Here is a 24,543-nt window from a genome sequence, read left to right as displayed (position 1 = left end):
AGTGATGTTGTTTGTGTGTAGGACTTTGAAAATGGTTCCATCTTATCTGATGACCTGGACGAGGAGCCAGAGCTGATCTTGGATGCCGAACCCCGCTATGCCTCTCCCCTAACCACCGTTGACCTCCTGCCTGGCTTGGAGAGAGAAATGGCTGTGGATGAAGAGGACGAAGAGCAAGAGAGGGTGGAAACTCCAAGGTCCAAGGGCGAGAGTCTACCTTTATACCTCAGCAAGAAGACCCATTCCCGGGATGAACCAGCAAAATCCAGCATCTATCAGTTCACCCCTGATACACAAGAGCAGGTGATGCCAAATTAAACTTTTTGTCTGCTCAAGATGATTCTAAAGGAACTGTGTTTGGTTGCACTGCATAGACAGATTTATAAATGGTTAATGTTGATGTTGGGGAGGTTTTGTCAAGTATAATGCTGTATTTAAATTTCTTACAAATATACACATTTTCTGAAGTTAAGATTTTTCACAATACATACCCCAAAAGTTGAAACTGAAACTCTTTCTTTGCTGCTGCCACAGTTCACAGAGGACGATCTTGGCACAATCGTTGAGCACATTCAGGCTCAAGAACTGCAGCTCTCGCGGATTCCCCTCAGTGAGTGTTTATGTTTAGGGGCCAAGTACCCATTTTATCTGTTAGATTTTCTTAAAATTCTTCTGGCTGGAAGTATATGGCAGCACATAGAATCATATGGTAAAATGTTGTGAAATTTGGCACACTGAGTCTGAACATTTTTGGTGCCAAATTTGGGGTCTCTATCTCAAACCCTCTAGCGCCACCAACAATTAAAATTTGGACTTGATACTTGGCTCATGCTAAGTTTATGGTACTGGTGAATTCAGCCCTACTATATTTTCCACCATTTTGCATTTTCTCTCACCTATAATAATCATTGGATCATCCCCAGATTTATGGCAAAGAATCCTGAGAGAATCCTGTTGGTGAAAAGTTACTTTATTTATTTATTTATTTATTTGGATTTTTTGATAGTTTAATGCGTTTTACAGGAGTTTTGGTATTTTTACTGCATTTCACGACAAACTGTGATTTTTGACTAGTACACCAAAGAAGAACTTTAACACTATATTCTCAATTCTTTTGCTAAATCAAATGCGACTTAGTAGTTGACATTGGGAATACTCCCATAGGGTCCCTGTGAAATTTTGGGATTGCGCCACATGGTGGTCAAAAGTTGATTTTCCTAAAAATATTTTTGTGCAGTTTTCTTGTTCTTTGGATTGTGCTCAAGATGCTTGGCCCCAATTGCAGCTATATGTGTACTTTACTTTATATTTGAATAATCTTTGCTTTAGTTCAGTGCAGATGTTGGGTAGAATAATGTTTGAGATTTATTTTTCTGACTGGTCACAGGTCAGCCTTTGTCATGGGTGGAGGCAGCCGACAGCGACGCAGACTCTGACTCCAGGAATGGAGGCTCAGAACTCACCTTGACTGACACCGACACTGAGTGAGTCTCCATCCATACAGATGAACACATCTCTATCCTCCTATTTTATACACAAAATAAATATATGGTTGTCATCGTTTTCTTAGGCCTCGTTATCGTAAAACCATTTTTTGAGTGTTAACACTCCATTTTGCACACCTCATTTTAAAATCTCTCTCTACCAGCAAATGCACACCCTAAAGTCATTACACCTTTTCAGAAACAGTTCTTAATAGTTTTCTAAAAAGTGGCTGTGTCTTTAGTCTGGTTTCCTTTGTTGAGTGTTAATTAAAGGTATAGTTCACCCAAAAATAAAAATTATCTCATAATTTACTCACCCTCGTGCCATCCCAGATGTGCATGACTTTCTTTCTTCTGATGAACACAAACGAAGATTTTTAGAAGAATATTTCAGCTCTGTAGCTCCATACTATTCAAGTGAATGGTGACCAGAACTTTGAAGGTCCAAAAAGCAGCATACAAGTAATCCATAAGGCTCCAGTGTTTAAAGCCACGTCTTCAGAAGTGATATGATAGGTGTGGGTGAGAAACAGATAAATATTTAAGTCCTTTTTTACTACAAATCTCCACGTTCACTTTCACATTCTTCTTGTTTTTAGTGATTTGCATTCTCTGTGCAAATCACCACCTACTGGGCAGGGTGGAGCATTTATAGTAAAAAAGGACTTAAATATTGATCTGTATCAATATTCATCCACACATAGCATATCACTTCTGAAGATATGGATTCATCCACACGACTATGGATTATTTTTATGCTGCCTTTTATGTGCTTTTTTTTTTTTAACCTTCAAAGTTCTGTCCACCATTCACTTGCATTGTATGGACCTACAGAGCTGAGATTCTTCAAAAAAATCTTGTTTGTGTTGAGCAGAAGAAAGTCACACATCTGGGATGGCATGAGGGTGAATAAATGATGAGAAATTTCATTTTTAGGTGAACTATCCCTTTAATATGATGCTGATTTTTAATGGAGCTATGACACCACCTCCTGGACAAATGTGGAAGTGTTGCTTTAATTGGTTGGACCATTACAAGAACAAGCTATTTGAAATGTATTTCACACCAAAAATGTTGTTGTGAGTGCAGGTTGAAACATTTTTCATGGCTATAATAATGGTGAATTATTGTAAATGTGTGCTTTTATCATTTTGAATTAGAAAATGATCACGTGTCTTAATTATAAATAATCAGATCAGATGATTAACTATAACCCAGGTGTGTAAGAGAGACATTGAGAAAACATTTAAAATGGAGCAACATGATGGTGTCAAATTTGTGTGATGCAGCTGAGATTCAGACAGCCATTTGTTACGACAGTGTATTAGAGAATTACAGTAAGTGTTAATTAATTTCCAATTCACAATATTGAGAAGGAAGCCCTCCTGGTCTTACTAAGAGGCATGAACTATAAAAAATTTTCTAATGCTAGTATCCGTCCAGCCATCCTGAAAGTCAAAGAAATATTAAAGGGGTCATGAACTGAGAAATCAAAATTCCCTTGATCTTTTGACATATAAGAGGTCATTGTACTATAATACAACTGTAAGTTTCAGAACTCAAAACTTTCTCGTTAGTCTAAAAACAGCTTATATTGAAGCCAATCTGCCAAAACGACAGGATGTGGAATGTGCCACTTTATTACATAATAGTGTGGCTAAACACCGCCTCCGCAGAAGATCAACGCCTGCTTCTACATCACTGCCTGTTTAGCCCAGCCCACCGATTCACGCATGTAGTAGGTAAATAACGAGAGAGGCAAACGCAGGTCTACGCAGAAACCAAACAATAAAGATGGCTCCGAAGACAACAAGACGCTGTGCATTGCCAAGTTGTGGAAAAACAGTCTTTGCATTGCCTTCCTTCTGATCCCTTCCAGACCGTGTCAGTAAGAATTTGGTCCTTTGTTCACTTCATTTTACCGCGGATTCATTTACAAACAAGGCACAATTCGACGCAGGATTTTCAGAAAGATTGAAACTAAAAGTCGATGCTGTGCTGACTATTTTAGATCTGACAGTAATGTCGCATCACACAAGTGTGAGTAACTGTTTTTATTACGTGGTCACTATTGCTTTGTCTGTTATTACAGATCATTTGATATGTACTGAGTATTTATGCGTTTTTAACCTAAATCACAGCGGCGTCCATCTATGAAGGATGTAGGCTGTCAAACATAAATGCAGAAGTTTACATCGGTGGGCACACAGATGTCCTTTGGAACAAGTTTTTTACTTTTAATGAAAATGATGGACGATGAATATAAGAACGACAGCTTGACAAACGATGGTACATTAATTTATACTTCGTTTACATTAAGCAGCGTGAATTACCCTTTGTCGGCTATAACTGTATTAACGCTTAGTATCTAAACTTTATATGCAACAACCAATGAAATATAAAATGTGTAATATGCATAAATGTTAACAACATAACACAAACAGCTTTCTGTAGCGCCTTCGGCTAAACTCTAATATAATGTAATAGGCTAACTACCTCACAAATACATAAAGTATAAATTTAAATAAAGATGATTATTTACCATGCTGTCGCAGGCTGTAGTATCCTTGCCATTTGAGGTGCAGGTTCTTTGTCTTCTGATTCGGGATCAGACTCTGGCTCAAACATGTATGGCTGAATATCACCGGCTGCCATTTCTCAACATCGGAAGTTTTCAAAACAATTCCACACTGTACAGACAGGTGCGTTGAAAATTTTTAAATATGCAAAACTGTTAGCCAATCATACCAGTGGGCGTTTACTTTAGAGTCTACAATCCGCCACGCCTATTCAAATGGTGTGTTACGATGAGGGGGGTCAAAATTCTAAATTTATGATGTTTTTTTATGTAAAAATCTTGATAACATTATAAGTGGACCTCAGAGAACAGTACAAAATAAAGGCAGTTCATGACCCCTTTAAAGGGGACCTATTATGCAAAATTCACTTTTACATGGTGTTTGAACATAAACGTGAGTCGGCAGTGTGCGTACACAACCACCCTTCAATGTTAAAAGTCCACCCACTCCTCTTTCTTATATTTCTATTAATCAAAAACAGTGTCTTAAAATGACTGGTTTTGGTAACCGCTCTAAAATGACGTCACTTTAGAGCAGGCCTCGCCCACGACTGGTGACGGACTCCACCCTATTATCATAGATCCTCCCCTGAGTGATCGACACACAGTCCGCCATTTTTTTCTGCGCTGGAGCAGCTACATTGAGAAGAATAATGTCTCAGCTTCATAAGCGTCATACGTGCTCTGTTGTAGGCTGTAAAAGTGAACATAAGAGTCTTCATGTACTCCCGGCATCAGAGCCACTGAAGACGCAGTGGACAAGTTTTGTTTTTGAAGAAAATGTTCCCCAAAACATACCAAAATTTGTGTATGTTTGAGCAAATCATTTTACACCGGACTGCTTTGTGAATGAGGGTCAATATAAAGCAGGCTTTTCTAAATATTTGATTCTCAAGCATGGATCAGTACCAACTGTTCGTGTTCCAGCTTTATATCCTGAAGATGTAAGTATCGCACTTTATATTTTGTGAATGTTTGCAAATCGCATGATGCAAGACAACCCCCTAAAATGTCAAGTCTCGTTATAGTGCATAGCTAACGTCATTACAGTATATTTTTGTGTTGCTCATCCATCGTTGCTAAATGGCTGAAAAACACTCCGGTATTTATGGTGTCAGTCATATTGGTTCTGATTTGTTGTTGCTATAGTATCCGAAGCAGGAGCTGTAAAGGCACAGCCCTGTTCCGGAAAGGGGGCGGGGAGCAGCAGCTCATTTGCATTTAAAGAGACACACATGAAAACAGCGTGTTTTTGATTCCACCCAAAATGAGGCATTTACAGCATGGTATAATAAATGATCCGTGGGGTATTTTGAGCTGAAACTTCACAGACACATTCTGGGGACACCTGAGACTTATATTACATCTTGTAAAAAAGGGGCATAATAGGTCTCCTTTAAATAAAAATAGCCTGTTGGATGACTCAGAATTCCTCTGCTGCTCTTTATTCTAAAATTATTCTTTCCTGATATTACACTGAAATTCATTTCTTCCTTGCGATATTAGTTGGATCATTGAAGGGATACTATCACTTGCTTTTATGAATTCAAACTTATTACAGATAAGAATATATATATATAATGTCTTGATTTTTATATCAGAGCGACAAGTTACATTTTTCTCTAATTTGAGTCACTAAGAGTGGCATCTTGCCTTTTGAATCTATAGGGATTTGAGGGCCTGAAGTGTTATGCAGCTGTTGCAGTGAGTGTAAGTTTGCTCTTCTCTTGTTCTGCAGGTCTGCGCAGCTGACATCCTTTGACAACAAGAAGAAGGAGAGAAACCTGGGGGCTGGTGTTTCATCAATCAGAGGAGGCCACAGGTACACTAGTGTTGAACCAAGATCAATTGTCAATATTTACTGACACACACTACATTCACACACTTTTTTTTTTCTGATTGCAGGGCAAATTTAATGGTGCACTCAGACATTTTTCCTGATTTAAAAAAGATTTACTCCACAAAAAATGTATAGTAATTTTGAAACATATGTATAAAATCATGACCAATCACATGAGATGAAGACTTTAGTCATATCAGTAACCTAATTAAAGCTGTTTTATTTGAAATGGAGAGGGTCCACACATGGGGGCTGCCATGTTATGATCACATGAGCAGCCGAATACTACTCACTTAAAGGGGTCATGAAATGCTCTTTTTTTAATTTTTTTTTATATATATATAGTTTTATTATCTTCCCTGAAGTCAACTGATAATGTTAGTAAAGTTATTTTTTGCATTAAAACAGTCATAATTTAGTAATCTATGATCTTTTTTCACCCCGTTTTTGGCCCTCTGTCTAAAACACTTGGTTTTGGCATAAGTGCCTCCTTAAAACTTCAATGTAAACGACCACTGTTATGATTGGCTAACATCATGTAGCCCCTTGAATAGAGCCCTTTTTAAAACTCAATCGGAAGAGAATGAACCAGCTCAACAACATTATACACCGATCAGCCACAACATTAAAACCACCTGCCTAATAATGTGTAGGTCCCCCTTGTGCCACCAAAACAACACCAACCCGCATCACAGAATAGCATTCTGAGATGCTATTCTTCTCACCACAATTGTACAGAGTGGTTATCTGAGTTACCGTAGACTTTGTCAGTTTGAACCAGTCTGGCCATTCCCTGTTGACCCCTCTCATCAACAAGACATTTCCATCCACAGAACTGCCGCTCACTGGATGTTTTTTGTTTTTGGCACCATTCTGAGTAAATTATAGAGACTGTTGTGCGTGAAAATCCCAGGAGATCAGCAGTTACAGAAATACTCAAACCAGCCCATCTTGTACATCTAAAACTTAAAAGAAACTGATATTAATTTAAGAATTTTCTTTTTTTAATTAAAGCACTGTGTGTGTGTGTGTGTTTGTTGTCCACAGTGACCTACCAGAGAGAGAGGAGGGAGAGGGTGAGGAGACACCTGCATTCAGTCACTGGGGTCCCCCACGCAGGTAAACGCATTGTTTATGTGTAACAATTAGGGTTCCCACAGTCACAGAAAACCTGGAATATTAGGCAATTTTAAGTGTATAGTACTTGAAATGAATAAAATCTTAAAAGTCATGTTTATCAAATCAAGGGTGGTGTAACCAACACACAGGTAGACATTCTGTTATGTGACCAAAAAAAAAAAACAGAGGTTCCATTTAGACCCTCATGACTGTTTGTGAAGTATTTAAAAAATATCAGATATTTTTACATAGAAAAGGCACATTTTGTTCGTCAAATGGAGTAACCTTAAGAAAACTTATTGATATTTTCGTGACAAAGTTCATGGTATTTAAAAAAAAAAAAAAAAAAAAAAAAAAATTTAAATAAATATATATATATATATATATTATTTATTTTATTTTTTTACTTTGTAAAATATATTTGAATACTTTGTTAATGATTAAGATTAGATTTAACCACTGGAATCATATGGATTACTTTTATGCTGCTTTTTTGGAGCTTCAAATTTCTGGTCACCATTCACTTGAATTGTATCGACCAACAGAGCTGAAATATTCTCCTAAATATCTTTGTGTTCTGCAGAAGAAATTTTCTTTAATTTTAAATGTGTGGATCAGAAGATTTTCTCTCTACATTGACCTATGTTTGCATCACATTTGTGTTTGTCTCGTTTCAGAGTGGAGGTGTGGCCGGAGCCGCTGGAGTCTCTGGGTATCAGCATAGTTGGCGGACGGACCGTTATAAAGCGACTGAAAAACGGAGAAGAACTGAAGGGCATTTTCATCAAACAGGTGCTGCCAGAGAGCCCAGCTGGACGCACAGGTGCCCTTAAAACAGGAGACAAGATCTTACAGGTGTGAGAGCCACATACACACGCAAGGTTATCTACTGATGTTTTAGCCAAAAACATACCACAAATATAAACAGTGTTTTAAAATGTGTTAAACCGGTGTGACCATTAATATTGTTCTTTGCTGCTTTTTAAAGGGCTGTATTTTGCACTTTTGTAGCCTTCCTTCCCCCCCCCCCCACACAGGTCTACTGATAATGCTAGTCATGTTTTCTAGCTTTCATTTAGTTTAGTTTTACCATTTTCTACCCTTTCTCTGACTTAAATGAAACACACAACTTTTTTTTGCAGCTGCAACTTTAAGACTTCTATATGACCCCTGTTCTGATTAGCTAACCTATCTTATTCCAAAGGAGAAAAGAAAATCCTGCTTTTAAAGATATGTCCCCTTTAAATCTCTCTCTCTCTCTCCTCCTGCCCTCACATCTTTACCTCATCCTCTGTCTGTGATTTAAATAGGTGTCTGGAGTTGATTTGCAGAACGCCAACCATGAGGAGGCAGTACAAGCCATCAAAACGGCCCCTACTCCTGTGGTCTTCATCGTGCAGAGCCTGTCATCCACTCCTCGGGTAAACCTGCCCTAAAACATCCATATACATTAGATCAGTTACAAAGTAAATGAGCTGTCTTGCTGTCTATTGCCTACATTTGCAGCTACCTTCTAAGGCAGCATCCTGACTGAAATGGAACCTTCTAAATGACTGATTTGAAACTCACTTTATAGTCTGCAAATCTGTGCATCACACAAATATGTGAAGCGCACATGAGACTTGACTCATATTTAATTCCAATAGATTTTATCAATGTGATACTCTTTAACTTTAAAATACATAGCATACACACATATTTGGTAAAATAGTCCCAATATTTCATAAGAGCGCAATAATATGTTTATTTATATTGGACTAGATGATACTTTTCTATTTAAATGAAATATGAAGATTTATAGTCATAATTTTATCTTAAATTAGATGATTTTTAGGATTTCCTTGCTTGTGAAGGATACAGTTGCAAGAAAAAGTATGTGAACCCTTTGGAATTAGTTGTCTGCATTAATTGGTCATAAAATGTGATCTCATCTTCATCAAACAACACAAACAATTATTATCTTTCATGATTTTACTGAACACATTCCATTAAACATTCACATTGCTTTGGAAGAAGTGAAACCTTGTATTTAATAACTGGTCGATCCTCCTTTGGCAGCAATAACCTCAACCAAGCCTTTCCAGTAGCTGTGGGTTAGACCTGCACAATGTTCAGAAGGAATTTTGGACCATTCTTCCTTACACAATTGCTTCAGCTCTGCCATATTCTTTGGATGTCTGGTGTGAACGGCTCTCTTGAGGTCATTCCACAGCATCTCTAATAGGTTAAGGTCTGGGCTCTGACTGGGCCACTCCAAAAGGTGGATTTTCTTTTTTTGAAGCCATTCTGTAGTGGATTTGCTTAGATGTTTTTGGTCATTGTCCTGCTGCATCACCCAACTTCTACTGAGCTACAGCTGGCGCAGAGCCACCCTGACATTATCCTGTAGGATATCTTGATAAACTTGGGAATTCATTTTTCCCTCGATAGTGGCAAGCCCCAAAGCAGCCCCAAATCATATTGCTCCCTCCACCATACTTCACCATTGGGATTATGCTATCATGTTGGTATGTGGTGTCCTTTTTTACACCATACACAATGCTGCATGTTCTTCCCAAACAATTAAAACATAGTTTCATCAGTCCACAAAACATTTTCCCAGTAGCGTTGTGGAGTGTCAAGGTGGTCTTTAGCTAATTTCAGCCGTGCAGCAATGTTTTTGTTGGAAAGCAGCGGCTTCCTTCGTGGTGTCCTGCCATGGACACCATGCCTGTTTAATGTTTTCCATATAGCAGACTCATGAACAGATGTTAACCATTTCCAATGATTCCTTCAATTCTTTAGCTGTCACTCTAGGGTTCTTTTTTGGTTTTTTTACCTCATTGAGTGTTCCCTTTGAGTCATCTTGGATGGACGGACACTTTTAGGGAGAGGAGCCACAGCATTAAATCGTCTCCATTTATAGAAAATTTGTCTAACTGTGGACGGATGAATATATAAGCTTTTCAAGATAACTTTGTAACCCTTTCCAGCTTCATGCAAAGCAACAGTTCTTGATCGCAGGTCTTTTGAAATCTCTTTTGTGAGGCATGGTCCATGTCAACAGATACTTCTTGTGAATCGCAAACTCAAAATGTTTGAGTGCTTTTTATAAGTCAGTAGCTCTAACCCACACATCCAATCTTGTTTAATTAATTGGATGCCAAGTTTGCCAACTCCTGACTCTAATTAGCTTTTTTGTTGTCTTTAGCCTAGGGATTCACTTTTTCCACAGCACTGTTAATGTTTAATTGGATGTGTTCAATAAAGACATGAAAGATTAGAATTGTTTGTGTGCTGTTAGCTTATGCACATTGTGTTTTTTCTGTACTTGTGAATTTAATGCAGAAAATCAGCAATTTCCAAAGGGTTCACATACTTTTTCTTGCCACTGTACAAGCAATGAAAAAAAAAGAGATCTTAGAAGGCAACATAATGTTGCTGCCAACCATTTGGAACAGCCTTAGCACAGGAATGGCGCCTGTGATGCTGTCTAGGTAGGCAGCTCACAGGTATGGAACTGAGCTAGTCACTGCATTTAAAAAGGCATCATTGTCTTCTGCCACTGTGCACCTCAGATATGACCACCCTAACCTCCCCTCTTCACAGTCGAGTGCTCCCATTTATGAAAATGGGGACCAATTCATTTCCAGTTCAGCAATAATAATTCCACTTGGTTACTACATAAGAGCTATTTGAAGTCATTTGTAAATAACTGTGCACTCACAGGCCATTTCCAGACATAGCTCTGCTTTAAAGGTCTCTAGCACTGTTTTGATTGCTTAGTCATCCATATTTTCCCATAATGTGCCTCCATTTCTCAGTAAATATGCCTTTTGCATCCTTTAACTGTCACCATACCCATCATGGCCTGTTCTTGTCCCCTGCCCTGTGTCAATGCTTGGGCATGTTTAGGTTTATTCAGAGATGGTGTTTGTTCAAGGTCAAAGTTTTATTTGTCACATTTGCATGTGATAGAGTAGTAAATGTTTTTTTCTTTCCCTACAAAGCTCCTTGAGTGTACATAGAAAAATACAGAAAACCAGTGAGTGGTCTACTTCCCATGGTTTTCTGTAATCTCTCAAAGTTCACTGTAAAAACAAATGTTAAAAAACAATTATATTTAATTAATTTAAAAGGTCTGTAATAAATAGTACTATTTATATTATTTTTAAAATAATATATTTGAGAGATATGTTTAATAAATTATGTGAATTGAATTTATGTATAAATAAAACAAATTAGTATCAAATTATATCTGTAAATATTTTATAACAATTATAAATAATATATATTAAAAAATATAATTAAATATTAATTATTAAAGTGGATTCGTTAAAAATAATTATATAAAATACATTTAAAAGGTCTATAATACAATTTATAAAATTAATAAATTTAATAAAAAACATACAGCTGAATACAGCTGATTTATATATAAATAAAAATAAATGATTACATTATATCTATGTAAATTATAATAAATACGAATACTATATTTTATAATATTATTTTAAAATTAAATTTTAAAAGTGAAGCTGTTGTTTAATGTAGCTTAATGATTTTTCTGGTCTTAGTTCCGCTCCGTCTGGTGCCCACCATACCACTGCAGGTTCATTTGGTTCTGTGTGGGCTGTTTTCATGCCAGGTGCTAATGCCACCTGATTGGATGCTTTCAATAGTGACAGGATGCTTTTAATAGCAACAGTAACGGGATGTCAATTATTGATGTCTGTCTTTGTCTGGGATAATTGATTTTGTTCACTCTCAGCCCCTGTCTGGGAATGCACAAATCTCTTGACCTGGGTTTGTTATCCGAGATGATGACTGTGTGTGTGTATGTTTGCAGCCTGTCTCTGTAATGGCCTCCAGCATAAGACAGCACAAAGCTAAAAGAAAAGCTGCCCAGGTGAGTTACAAGCCTGTGTTCTTAGGTTGCCCTGAGTTGTGCCTCTTTGCCTTTAGCTCTGTGCTCTTTAACCCGAATCCTGTAATAAAATGCATATACTGACTGAAATTGCAACATAATGCAACAAGCCTTAACTTTTTTTTGGAGGTGGGGGGGATTTTCTCCACAATTTGGAATGCCCAATTCCCAATGCGCTCTAATTCCTCGTGGTGGCGTAGTGACTCTATCCGGGTGGCGGTGGACGAATCTCAGTTGACTCCGCGTCAGAGACTGTCAATCCACGCATCTTATCACGTGGCTTGTTGAGCGCGTTACCGTGGAGACTTAGCGTGTGTGGAGGCTTCACGCTAAACTCACCACGTGCCCCACCGAGAGCAAACCACATTATAGCAACCACAAGGAGGTTACCCCATGTGACTCTACCCATGTACTCTGAGCCTCCACATGCTGGGAGTCTCCGTGGTGTCATGCACAACAAGCCACATGATAAGATGCGCGGATTGACAGTCTCAGAAGTGGAAGCAACAGAGACTTGTCCAGAAAAGTTCATTATTTGCTGAAAATCTTTCCGTCCACTGCAGCACTCAAATATAATTAGTATTTGCATATGTTGAAATAAGTTTGAAGATATGTTATGCTAGGTTTGTGCAGTAATGTATAATTTGTATGAACTACTGTTAAACATCTTTTACAATTCTGCAAATTTTTGCTGGGGAAGCACAGTCAACATTCTGTTAAACTTTTTGTAAATGATGACAGAATTGTAATATTTGAGGAATCTATGCCTAAAAATGGCAAAGTTGCATATATTTCAGTCATGACAATTCTCTGTATAAATTTAAAGAGTTATAATGGATAAAACAATTTGGTAGGTTTGGTCTTGGTAGATTAGATCTGCTTGAACTGCTCCTGCACAATGATACATACAATCTCCTAAGTATATCAAGTGGTGCTGGGGAGGAGGAGGGTTTCAGAGAGACAATTCTTATGGCATGCTGCAGTGAAACAGACTTACCTGCAAACAACTGAGGCAATTTAAATGTTAGACAAAAAGAGATTATACAAGTTCATTGGCGTTTACATGTTCAAAGGGCCTATCAGCTTGTGCCATGTAGAGTTTCATAACTGAACTTAAAGGCATAGATGAACAGAAGCTGCTAGAATTTGTTCTTTGTCCTGCAGTACAGTATTCTGTATTTCTTTAAGTGGCTGCCTGCTGTGTCAGTGCTAGAGCTTAGATCTGCAGCATTCATTGCAATAGATTCTTAGTAGAGCTGCAGTGTCCGTAATGATCCAGTTTTTACGGCACAGCCTCCTATAATTATATACCTTTTTGGTTTGGTCTCTTTACAATAAAGCAGAATTCTTTATTAATTATGGTGCTGTCTCAAGATGCTCATGTGTCCACTAGCGTCTAAGTGTCTAAAGCCAATTCACTCACATCAAAGCACAACCCATCACAATCTCTTATAACCTTCGCCACATTCTGCAACTGAGAGAGAAAAAGAAAGAAAAGAGTACAGATGTGCATGAGTAAGCCAAAATTTAGGAGAAATTGTGTCTGCTCCCAGGAGACCTGCTGAAAAATCCCAATTTGAAATCTCATCTCTCTTGCATACCTCTGCAGTCGCTGTATTTTGATTAAAACAGTTTTATCTAGCAATTAATTTGAAATTACAGTCATTTGCCTAATTGCTCCTTCATCCATTAGTTGCATTCAGCTTGTGATTATTCACTGCAATCAGAACATGGGGCCCTCTAATTACACCCGGCAAATTTAATTAATATTTCAGCCCCTATCCAGAACTCTCGCAACCAAGTTTGAAAAGAGAAAATGGAAATTGAGCGTTGTGTAATAATGGTTTTGCTTTGGGCATGAGTTTGTTTGGTTATTAGTGTTGTGAAATTGTCAAAATTAGCCTGTCAGTAATTCCCATATTTACACCTCTAATGCACATAAAAGCTCTTCCATATCATTATTTCCAGTGTTCATTAGCTTTTAATCAGTAGTAAGTGCTCTCAGATTAAATGTTAACATTACACAATAAATGTTGATAAATGTAATAGTTAGCATGTTATTTAGCATTTTTTGTTATTAGCATTGTGAAATTTGCAGACACATATTCCTATATTCACAACTTTACACTTTTACCCGTCCATAGAATTCTTTCTTTCATTCATTTGCTATTAATCTGCAGTAAGTGCTCTCAGAAGCAGTGAAACTCCGTTAGAGTGCTCTTCTGTAAGAGCTGCTAAAAGATAATTAATGCTGATAGATCCATCAGAGATGCTAACATGAGCTACTGTAGACATAGCTCTCTTGAGGGATAGTTCGGCTTGATTAGACACTGCCATCATGCAATAAATGTCAATAAACATAATATTTAGCATATTTAGAATGTTATATAGCATTTTTGGTTATTAGTATTGTCAAATTTGCCTCTGTCAAATTTAGCCAGACACGAATTCCTATATTCACACCTCTAATGCACATAAGCACTTTTCCCCCTCCATATCATTCTTCCTTTCGTTCATTAGCTATTAATCAGTAAGTGCTCTTAGGAGCAGTTAAACTCCATTACAATGCTCTTCTGTAGAGCAGCTAAAAAGCTAATTAATGCTAATAGATTGGTCAGAGATGCTAACATGAGCTACTATAGCTACAGCTCTGGTTGAGAGACAGCTTGGCTTGATTAGACGCTGCCATCGCACAATAAATGTCGATAAACGTAATATTTAGCATATTTGGCATGTGATTCAGCATTTTTGGTTATTGGCATTGTGTACTGTATATTCACACCTCTAATGCACATAATCGCTTTTTCCCCCTTCATATCGTTCTTTCTGTCATTCATTAGCTATTAATCAGCAGTAAGTGCTCTCAGGAGTTGTGAAACTCTGTTGCAGCACTCTTCCGTAAGACCTGCTAAAAGCTCATTAATGCTAATAGATCTGTCAGAGATGCTAACATGAGCTTCAGCTCTGTCTGCAGATGGTTAGGCTTGATTAGACTTGATTAGACACTGCAATCACGCAATAAATGTTGATAATTGTAATATATAGTGTATTTCGTATGTTATTTAGTGTGTTATTTAGCATTTTCTTGCTGCTTTTTTTGTCAGGGGTAAATTTGAGAAAAGTCACAATTACTGGTGTATGCTAAGGCAAGCATCACTATCATTATTGCGCATTCTTATAGTTGCTATACACCGATCAGCCACAACATTAAAACTACCTGCCTAACATTGTATAGGTTCCCCTCGTGCCGCCAAAACAGCGCCAATCCGCATCTCAGAATAGCATTCTGATATGCTATTCTTCTCACCACGATTGTACAGAGTGGTTATCTGAGTTACCAGACTTTGTCAGTTCGAACCAGTCTGGCCATTCTCTGTTGACCTCTCTCATCAACAAGGCATTTCCGTCCACAGAACTGCTGCTCGCTGGATGTTTTTTGTTTTTGGCACCATTCTGAGTAAATTCTAGAGACTGTTGTGCGTGAAAATCCCAGGAGATTAGCAGTTACAGAAATACTCAGACCAGTCCATCTGGCACCAACAATCATCCATGTGATTATCTAATCAGCCAATCATGTGGCTGCTGTGCATAAAATCATGCAGATATGGGTCAGGAGCTTCAGTTAATGTTCACATCAACCATCAGAATGGGGAAAAAATGTGAACTCAGTGATTTGGACTGTGGCATGATTGTTGGTGTCAGATGGGTTGGTTTGAGTATTTCTGTAACTGCTGATCTCCTGGGATTTTCATGCACAACAGTCTCTAGAGTTTACTCAGAATGGAACCAAAAACAAAACATCCATTTAGAGGCAGTTCTGCGGACGGAAATGCCTTGTTGATGAGAGAGGTCAACAGAGAATGGCCAGACTGGTTTGAACTGACAAAGTCTGGTAACTCAGATAACCGCTCTGTACAACTGTGGTGAGAAGAATAACATCTCAGAATGCTATTCTGAGATGCAGGTTAGCGCTGTTTTGGTGGCACGAGGGGGACCTACACAATATTAGGCATGTGGTTTTAATGTTGTTGCTGATCGGTGTATGAACAAACCCATAACTCTGTTAAACTTTGGTCCCGCACTTTTTGTGCTAAAGACACAGATGATACCTTGAATGTCTGCTATTACTTTTCAGTTAGCCTTAAAGCCTTTAAATTATTCACCTTAATGTTGCTACAAACTGTATGACTTTCTTTCTTCCGTGAATGTAAGGCATCGTTAACTTTCATTTTATGAAAAAAAATGCATGGAAAGTGAATGGTGACTGAGGCTAATAGTCTACCTTACATCTCCATTTTTGTCCGTGGGAGAAAGAAAGCCATATATTCGTTTGGGGGTGAGTAAATGATGACTCACTTTTTGAGAATTTTTATTTTTTAATTAACTTTCCCCTTTTTTTGGAGAAACCAATAGACCGGCATCCAAAACAGAACATACACTGGTACTATGCTGTATATACAGTATATATATTTTCAATAGAGGTATCTCTCACATCTATGAAGTCCCTTTGCTTTTTTTTTTTTTTCCTCAAGCAGAAAGCAGGACAGACCAGTGCCCCTCCGCCCATGCGCCTCCCCCCACCCTATAGACCTCCCAGCCTAGTGCAGGAGGAGGAACGGCAGGAGGAAGAGAGGGAGGATGATCAGGAGGCAAGAGGTGAGTGTTCTCCTTTTTCATCACATCAGTCAGCCTGGTCCAACTCTACTGGTCACATAAACCACATGCAACTAAATTGTACATCTCTTTCTTATCTTCCCTCAGTCTATAAAACTTGATTTATTTGATCGGTACCGGATCTAATTTTCAAAGCTACCAGGGGTTTCTCAGTGCCACGCTAGTGCTCACATCCCATTCCACTTTGAGGTTGCTGACTGTGTTGTACAGACAAGCTGTGTCTCCAAATCTTTTTCTTGTCTACTACCGGTCTGTTGACTACTACCGGAAAGATACTGTCCAGTGAACACTTGCTTTAAAGTCTTGCTGTTTGTCAACTGTGTGAAATTGAGTCTGTTAGTAGTTCTGGTATTTAGCGCAAGAGTTGAGTACCAAACAACCAATGGAGAAAATCGAATGAAGCTGTGTTGGTCCACTGAAAACGGGGGTAGTGTAGTGTAGTCTTTTAAGATCCAGGCTTCCCACCAAAAGGTTGTAGGTTTGAACCCTGAATGGAGCGATCTATTGCAACAATTGCAATTGTACATATTGTATACATATTTTGCAATTGTACATAAAGTATATCACCCTTTCACTTTCAAACTTCTCTTCCAAATGGACTATGAAGCTTGTCTTCCGATGTTTTTCATTGATTCCACTGAGCTTCTGTTGCCTTTATTTCAATGTGTGTGCACAGATCTGCATTAATGCTACCTTTCCAGCAGCTGACAGTTTGCCTTATCAGTGGCTAAAGCACATGCTCCCATCAATCAAATCAAAGTTTGTGGTGCTCTTACTGCAATCCATAAGAGAAAAAGGAATGATGGAATTCAATATTTGATGCTGAATGCTATGCTGAATGCGTCAACATTCTTAAGTGGGAGGTTTTTTTTTCCTTCATTTTTTTCCCCAAAAAGGCTCAGCAAGCCTCTTCACTCCAGCGCATTCAGGACAACCCAGTCAGCAGTTTAAGTAATCCAACAGCAGACATTTTCTTATGTTAAGGGATTAAGATAAGAGAAGTATTGTGTTTGATTAATTAAATGTTGAAAAAACACAATCTAAAACTTTGCCTAAAACTTGTCGGATTAGGATTACGGGGTATTTGCCTTGCAATGTAGGATGTACGATAAGACTGCTTCTTATGTCAGGATTTGCTGACGTGCATGTATTTTGGATTGGCACCCATTTTGTAGTTTAAATTGCCGACTATTACCAAAAAAATATTACATAACACAGATTTGCATGTTTCTTCAACTGCGGGCACTTTTATATGCCAGGGGGTTGATTTTTATTTTTAAAAAAGCATTTTTACCATTTTGCTTTAATTTATTTAAGCTACTTTTCAAATGTGTTTTATGCATAGATTTTGTTTTACTGAGACTTTCAATTTTAAAATATGTAAATCCTTTATAAAAATATAATTACATTTGAAAACCTATGTTAATTTAAACAAATTGTGAAATAATTAAAAACCATTTAATTTTTTTAAAGTTTGAAAATGATCTATATTAATTTTACATCAATTACAAAAATTGTCATTTTTATTATAACCAACAATTTTGCCACTAATAAACTTTTATTAAGAGATATTGGATTTGGAGTATTTTATTGTGCGACATTTCTGGATCAAGCAGTAATTATGTCAAATTATGCAAAAGGTATAAAAACATTTGTGTATTTATAATACATAAAATGCTAACTATGAAAAAGTCATTTTACATTTAGTCAATTAGCAGACATATTTATCCAGAGCAAGCAATTTGTCATACAAAAGTCGACAATACTGGAGTAGTATAGAAGCTAGCATAGAATAATTTTTTTTATTTTTTTATGTTGTTAAATATTAAGTGCATTTAGTGTGGATTGGTTGTGCTTTTAGAACAGATGTGTTTTCAGCTGGTTCTTGAATGTTGAGATGGTTTCAGCAGATCGTGTGGAGATTGGAAGCTCATTCCACCACAGAGGAACAGAGAAAGTGAATGATCATGAAATTGACTTTGTGTCTCTATGCGACAGGACCAACAGGTGCCACTCGTTCATTGACCACAGAGAGCAAGCTGGGACATAGACCTGGAAGCGTGAATTAAAGTAATATGGTGCTGTTCTACAGGCTGTCCTGAAGGCCAGAATCAAAGCCTTGAATTTAAATCGGTCAGCTACAGGTAACCAGTGTAGTGAAATCAAGAGTGGGGTTACGTGTGCCATCTTTGGCTGATTGAAATCCAGATGCGCTGCTGCATTCTGGATCATCTGCAGTGGCTTAATAATTCTAGTGGTGCTAGTGGGACTGGGAGGCCAGCCAACAGAGCAGTACAGTAGTCCAGTCTTGAGATGACCAGAGCTGTTCAGCATATTCAGACAGGAAAGGTCTGATGTTGTAAACTTTGAACCTGCAAGACTGGGTGGTTGATGAGATGTGGGCAGTGAAGTTATGCTGGTAATCGACATTTTATTCTAAAAACGTTTTAAAATATAATTTCCATCATTGTCATTTTCATCTGAAAATGCTATCAATGGAAATTACGCTGTGGTGGAAGTGTTTCATTTCAGAAAAATTAAAACTGTAATGCATGTGTTTGCACTGTTGGCCATTGTTAGTGGAGAAGTTAAACTAGTGAGAGTGTGAAAAATGTTTTAAGGGAGTCTTTTTTCTAGGATTTGTACTGTACCTGTTTTGTACTGTGGCAATTCTGTTATCACCTAAATGATCCTTTCCCAAATCTGTATGCTGTTAGAATATTCTGGCATGTTGCATGCTGAGCGCTGCACTGGCCACGACAGATTTATACGTGCTTAAGAATGAGTAAATGCCGCCATCTGTTAGCATCTGTGTGAAGGCAGGGGAAGACTGTGTATTGTTTGAGGTTGGAATAGGGGCCTTTGAAGCAGCTATTTATCTCAGATCTGCACATCAATAAGCCTAATGAATTATAAAAGGCTTGCAAGATGGCCTACGGAGCACGCCAGGACTCTCAGTGCAGCCAAAAGACCTATTCTCCCTAAAAATCCATCTTTGACAGTAATACCTACATCCGTGTTAATAGCAGTCCTGAAGGAATTATGTTTTTTTTGTGGTATGGGTTCTTTTGCAGACCTGAATACCCTTCAAAACAACCACTGTTTAATAAACAGTATTATTGTGGTGTAGAACGGAGAGTTTGACGTTTTTGCAATCGCTAATTGGCAACTGTAGACCATAGTCAGTGTAAACGGCATGAATTTTTCACGACTGAAAACAAGGCTGTGAGGGTAAGACAAACAGTTTAAGTACCTTCATGTTCATCATTCAGCTGACGAAACATTAAAAATACATCTTACAAGTGGACATAAAACTCCAAGAATGATGGATTGTGATGATTAGATGTAGGGCTGCACGATTATTGCAAATAGTATTTGTCGATAATTTCCCTTGATATTGTAATCCCCATGATTAGTTTTGATTAATAGAATTAACATTTGTTTTAAATTGTACTTTGAGTTGCAAATAATACAGGACAAGTTTAACACGTTTTTACCATTTTACTGTTTAGATCCATTTCCAACAAAATCAGCACAGACAATGCCAAAAGTCAGACCCTTTCTTGGCCTAGACTAATCTAAACAGTAACACTCTGATTCATCATTGCATTCATGCGCACAATGGACATATCAATGATTGGTTACAATGCTTGATGTTGCAAAAAAACACATTGTTAATAGGAAATTTTGTACATGCTTGGAGTATACCTAAAGGGCTATATTTAACTGACTCTTTTCATTATTAGTTAATTGTGTAATCATAATCTTGAATTGTGCAGCCCTAATTATAGGTGATTTTGGGCATTAAGATATTACAACAAATTGAACGAAATTACTGTATAGAAACAGACTCTTGAATCATCTCTCACAGCCTCGTGTTTTACTACATTTACAGTTGTTTAAAAAAATATCAACGTTTCCAAAGTATGCTGTAATAGAGAGTGTTTTTGAAAGTCTCCATTTTTAAAAGAAAACTAATTAGTGTGGATGCAGTCAAGACTGAAACTAATTCGTTTTCGCGTAAGTTTTTCTAATGTCATCATTTTCCAAAGTATTCGGTACTAGAGAGCATTTTGAAAGTCTCCGTTCTCAGGGGATTCCAGTGTGGATGAGAGGCGTAAACATATCTTAACGCATTTTCAAACTAAAATGTATTGCCCTCAGATGACGCACTCTTGTAATGCGTAAGGGCCTGTTCACACCAAATCCATGACAATTTTTTTAGATGAACCTCTGATGGAAGGTCTATTTATACAGATTCTGTAAAAAAAATTAAACCAAAAACCATTTCACTCCTATAATTAAGGTGCCGCTGTTGCTGTTCAACAAACATTTATACCAGTCTCCTGCCCACACCTTCAGCTGTTGGAGATTAATATATTGAACACTGTTAAAGCATTTATTTACCTAATTTGTCATAACTGTTTCTTTATGTTCTTTCCATGGTGTTGATGTATTTTGAGGAGTATATAATCTGAGCGCTAGTTTTTGCATATTTACTTGCTCATGTATTTTGCTACGAGTATATTCCAAACGGTCTCCTGAACTTCACTTCTCTTTTTATAATGCCTGGATAATATACCACAAGGTGCAGTGATACAAATACAAGTGGAATAAAGTACATTAAGAATAACAGTAGGCCATAGTATAAAATAGGATGCATAGTATTAAAAATAAAGTCTTTAATCAGACCACTCTCCTTAAAAATCAGACCACTCAACTTAAAAAAATCAGACCACTCATCTTAAAAAAAAACTTTGGATTGTCGGCAGACGATTTGTTGGACTCCGTATAAATAGCGCCATCGGAATCCATTGTTCCCGTCAAAAAGCTCTTTTGGAACGAACAATCGCACCGAAAAATTGACTTGGTGTGAACAGGCTTTAATGCGTATTGCACACAAAAATGGCAAGAGGGCGGAAATCACCAGTTCTTGTCTGATTAGCTGGCTGCTATGTGTAACTACTTATGCAACTTTTTTTAATTAGTCTTCTCCTCAACTAATTAGATTTAATTAGTCTTCTCTTCGACTTTGACTACCAAAAACCTCAAGAATCTGATATCATGTTCTTCATCTCTGATCAATCCAGCTTTTCTAGTGTGCTTTTGTGTATTTCTGAGTGGCCACTATATCTCTCTATGCGCAATCAAGTCCATATGCTCTGGTATGCTGTGTGAAGCCTTTGCCGTGTGTGCCCTGGGAAGGCACATTAGTGGTTTTGTGCACTGGACTTAAATGGACTGCTGCCAAAAAGCAGCTAACTGTAAAAGCATCTATGTCAGAGCCCTTTTCTTCCCTCTGCACCCCCTCATGGTTCAATCCTTCCATTTCCTGTTCACTGGTTCTGATAATTCATTGACAGGTGAGGCATTTGCTGGTGTTTTGTTGAAAACATCACCTCCTAACAGTTGTTGCGGGGTGAGCAAGTGACAGACACAGTGCCGTCAGGCCTCAGAAAGGCATTTCTTTTCAATATTAAACGGTGTTAAAAGTCCAAAAAGGGGGAAAATAATGTCCATCGAGAAAGTGTACAAAGCAAAGGGGAATCTGGTGTCCTCGCTTCGAAAAATGGGGCTATGCAAAGGATGGGGAGTGTCGAAAGGGCTGGTCCAGGAATTAGGGGCAGGGTTCAGCGGTCTTCCTGGTTTGGCATGCTCGGGGCGACAGGTTTTTTTTTTTCTTTTTTTTTTTTTCGGTGGCCTAGCCTCCCTGGGCCGCAACACTTGAGGGTAATGGCAGCCCTGCCTTTTTAATTATTATTACTTTTTCCCAAGAGCTTTCCAAAATATTCTTCAAAAGGTATGCTATTTGTGATGGATTTGACCACGTCTATATTTGCTGGTTATTAGTTATGTACAATTGTGAGCCCTAAAATATGTTTCAGTATTACCTCCTCAAATTTCCCAGAGTTCCTCAGGCTGTTCTGAATATTTCATTGGCTGCTCCAGTTTTCACGTCCAGGAGAAATTCACCCAGCCTCTGAAGTCAGAGTATTGCTGAGAATTTTGCAAAATCTATAAATCCTCCATGAGAAACTTGGAATGGCAGTTTAGTTTATGGGTTTTATTCCTCAAAGCTAATCAGAACCATTTTCAACACCACAGCTAGAAGCTCTCAGATCAGTAAACGGCCTTTTGTGAGCCTCAAACCTTACTATTAATCGCAAGTAATAGACAAACTGGTAGATCTGGAACGAGCTTTTTTTCATGTTGACACGAGTGATCGACGCTATTTTGGCCAGGCAGATAAATCGGCCAGTATTTGGCAGTTTTATCTGCATCGTCTGGTAACTGTGCCTGCTTGGCTATTTAACAATGTTAAATCTCCCTTACTATTGAAAATCGAACTTTTAAAGTGCATGTAAACATACTATGTAAGGTTTCTTGAAGGATACAAATGCAAAAAAAAAAAAAAAATGTATTTGCTGTTTTTGCTGGTCTCTTTGTAGGCTGTCAAGTCTCAGACGACAGCCTTACACAAAAGTACTGTAGCAGTACCATACGGTGATATGATTATCATATTCAAGGACCATGGTGTTTACATGGTACTCCAAGGTACTTAAAAGAATCATAAAGTAAGTTTGCCTGAGATGATAAAAATGAGAAATCTTGTCAAGTTCTTAAAAATGTAATATTGAATTTGAAAAGTGAATATTTGTGTCCATGTTGGTTTATTACATTTATGAAAAACATTTATAGCTTTTCCTAAAAAAAAAAAAAAAATTAATGGCATCAAGTAAAATGTAAAAACATATTTTTCAAGCTAAAAAGGTGTTATTTTTTTTATTTGTTTTAAATATGTATTTTTGAGACACGCATATGAAGAAGTTTCCTTAGGGTTACTCCATTTAACCTGAACAAAATGTGCCTTTTCATAAAAATGGCAAAATAAATTTTTTAAACTTCGCACACAGTCATGAGGGTCTAAAGGGCTCTCTGTTTTTGTTTTTTTTTTCCCCACACAAAATTGCTGTATGCATGTTGGTTACACCACCTGACTTTGTTTTTCGGCACACAAAGTGTTTCACAGTTTTATCTTTTTTTTTTTTTTTTTTTTTATTAATCATTTGTTTTTGTTTTTTACGGTCTTGAATGGTTACACCACTTGACATTAAGCCCCAGACAAAATATCAGAATTACTTAGAATTTAGAAATTAAAAACATGCTCATGGTATAACTGTCCTCAAGTACTTGTTTTGTGTAAATTGCATTTTTTATGTATTTTTGAATAACTTAATAGATCCGGACAAACAAATAAGCATCACCTGTCATTTGAATAATCCATATCAGTTGACCACTAATTGAATTGACTTTCGAGAGGAAGTAATGACCTTGTTGTAGTTTTCGCTTTAACAAATACCATAGTTTTGGGGATGCTGTTCCTGAGCAGAAGTAATTTCTTTTGGTAGCAAATGAAAGTCATTGTAAGGACAGAATGTATCACTTTTTAGCTTCACGTCTTCCCTCAACTTTTCTCTTTTGGTTTTTGTGGCGCAACATGACTCATCACTCTGACAAATTGGCGAGCCTCCATCTTCTTCAGACGGGCCTCAATTAAGAGCTATACTGAAGCATAGCTATTGAGAAGTAGTCTGCAGTGTTTGTATCAGTGTTATCACTCCATATATATGGAATAAAAAAGGAAAAAGCACAGAGCGATAAGGAAACCTTAAGCTGTACAAGGTGAAGTTTTTTGCTTTGTTCTCTTGTTCTAAAATATCGATGACTATATTTCTTTTTTTTTTCCTCTGTCAATCTCCTTTCTTCTTTCATCATCTCTCTTCTCTTGCATTTTCTGGTACCAGGCTGTGAGCTTCTATGGCCCTCTGAATTGTGATAGAGGCTTTGTTTAATGCACTGAGTGTTAGCATTCATCAGACACGCACTGATTTCTTGACAGCTTGCATGCATATATCTAAGCCAAAATGCCTCACCTCAGCAG

General features: G+C 37.6%; 1 protein-coding gene across 1 annotated transcript in view; it reads left to right on the top strand.

Annotated features, from left to right (window-relative positions):
* Positions 1-24,543, top strand: part of patj (PATJ crumbs cell polarity complex component) — a 156,729-nt gene that overhangs the window by 53,416 nt on the left and 78,770 nt on the right. The window contains exons 21-29 of the mRNA XM_051693194.1: positions 22-303; positions 535-610; positions 1,388-1,484; positions 5,801-5,884; positions 6,950-7,021; positions 7,699-7,876; positions 8,332-8,442; positions 11,850-11,909; positions 16,460-16,583. Of these exons, the coding sequence (XP_051549154.1) occupies positions 22-303; positions 535-610; positions 1,388-1,484; positions 5,801-5,884; positions 6,950-7,021; positions 7,699-7,876; positions 8,332-8,442; positions 11,850-11,909; positions 16,460-16,583 (1,084 nt within the window). The remainder of the gene's footprint in view (positions 1-21; positions 304-534; positions 611-1,387; positions 1,485-5,800; positions 5,885-6,949; positions 7,022-7,698; positions 7,877-8,331; positions 8,443-11,849; positions 11,910-16,459; positions 16,584-24,543) is intronic.

This window comes from Myxocyprinus asiaticus, chromosome 49 (genome assembly GCF_019703515.2).
Source record: "Myxocyprinus asiaticus isolate MX2 ecotype Aquarium Trade chromosome 49, UBuf_Myxa_2, whole genome shotgun sequence".
Taxonomy (NCBI): Eukaryota; Metazoa; Chordata; class Actinopteri; order Cypriniformes; family Catostomidae; genus Myxocyprinus; species Myxocyprinus asiaticus.
The sequence above is the reverse complement of the archived record's forward strand: the minus strand, read 5'-3'. Positions and strand labels throughout refer to the sequence as shown.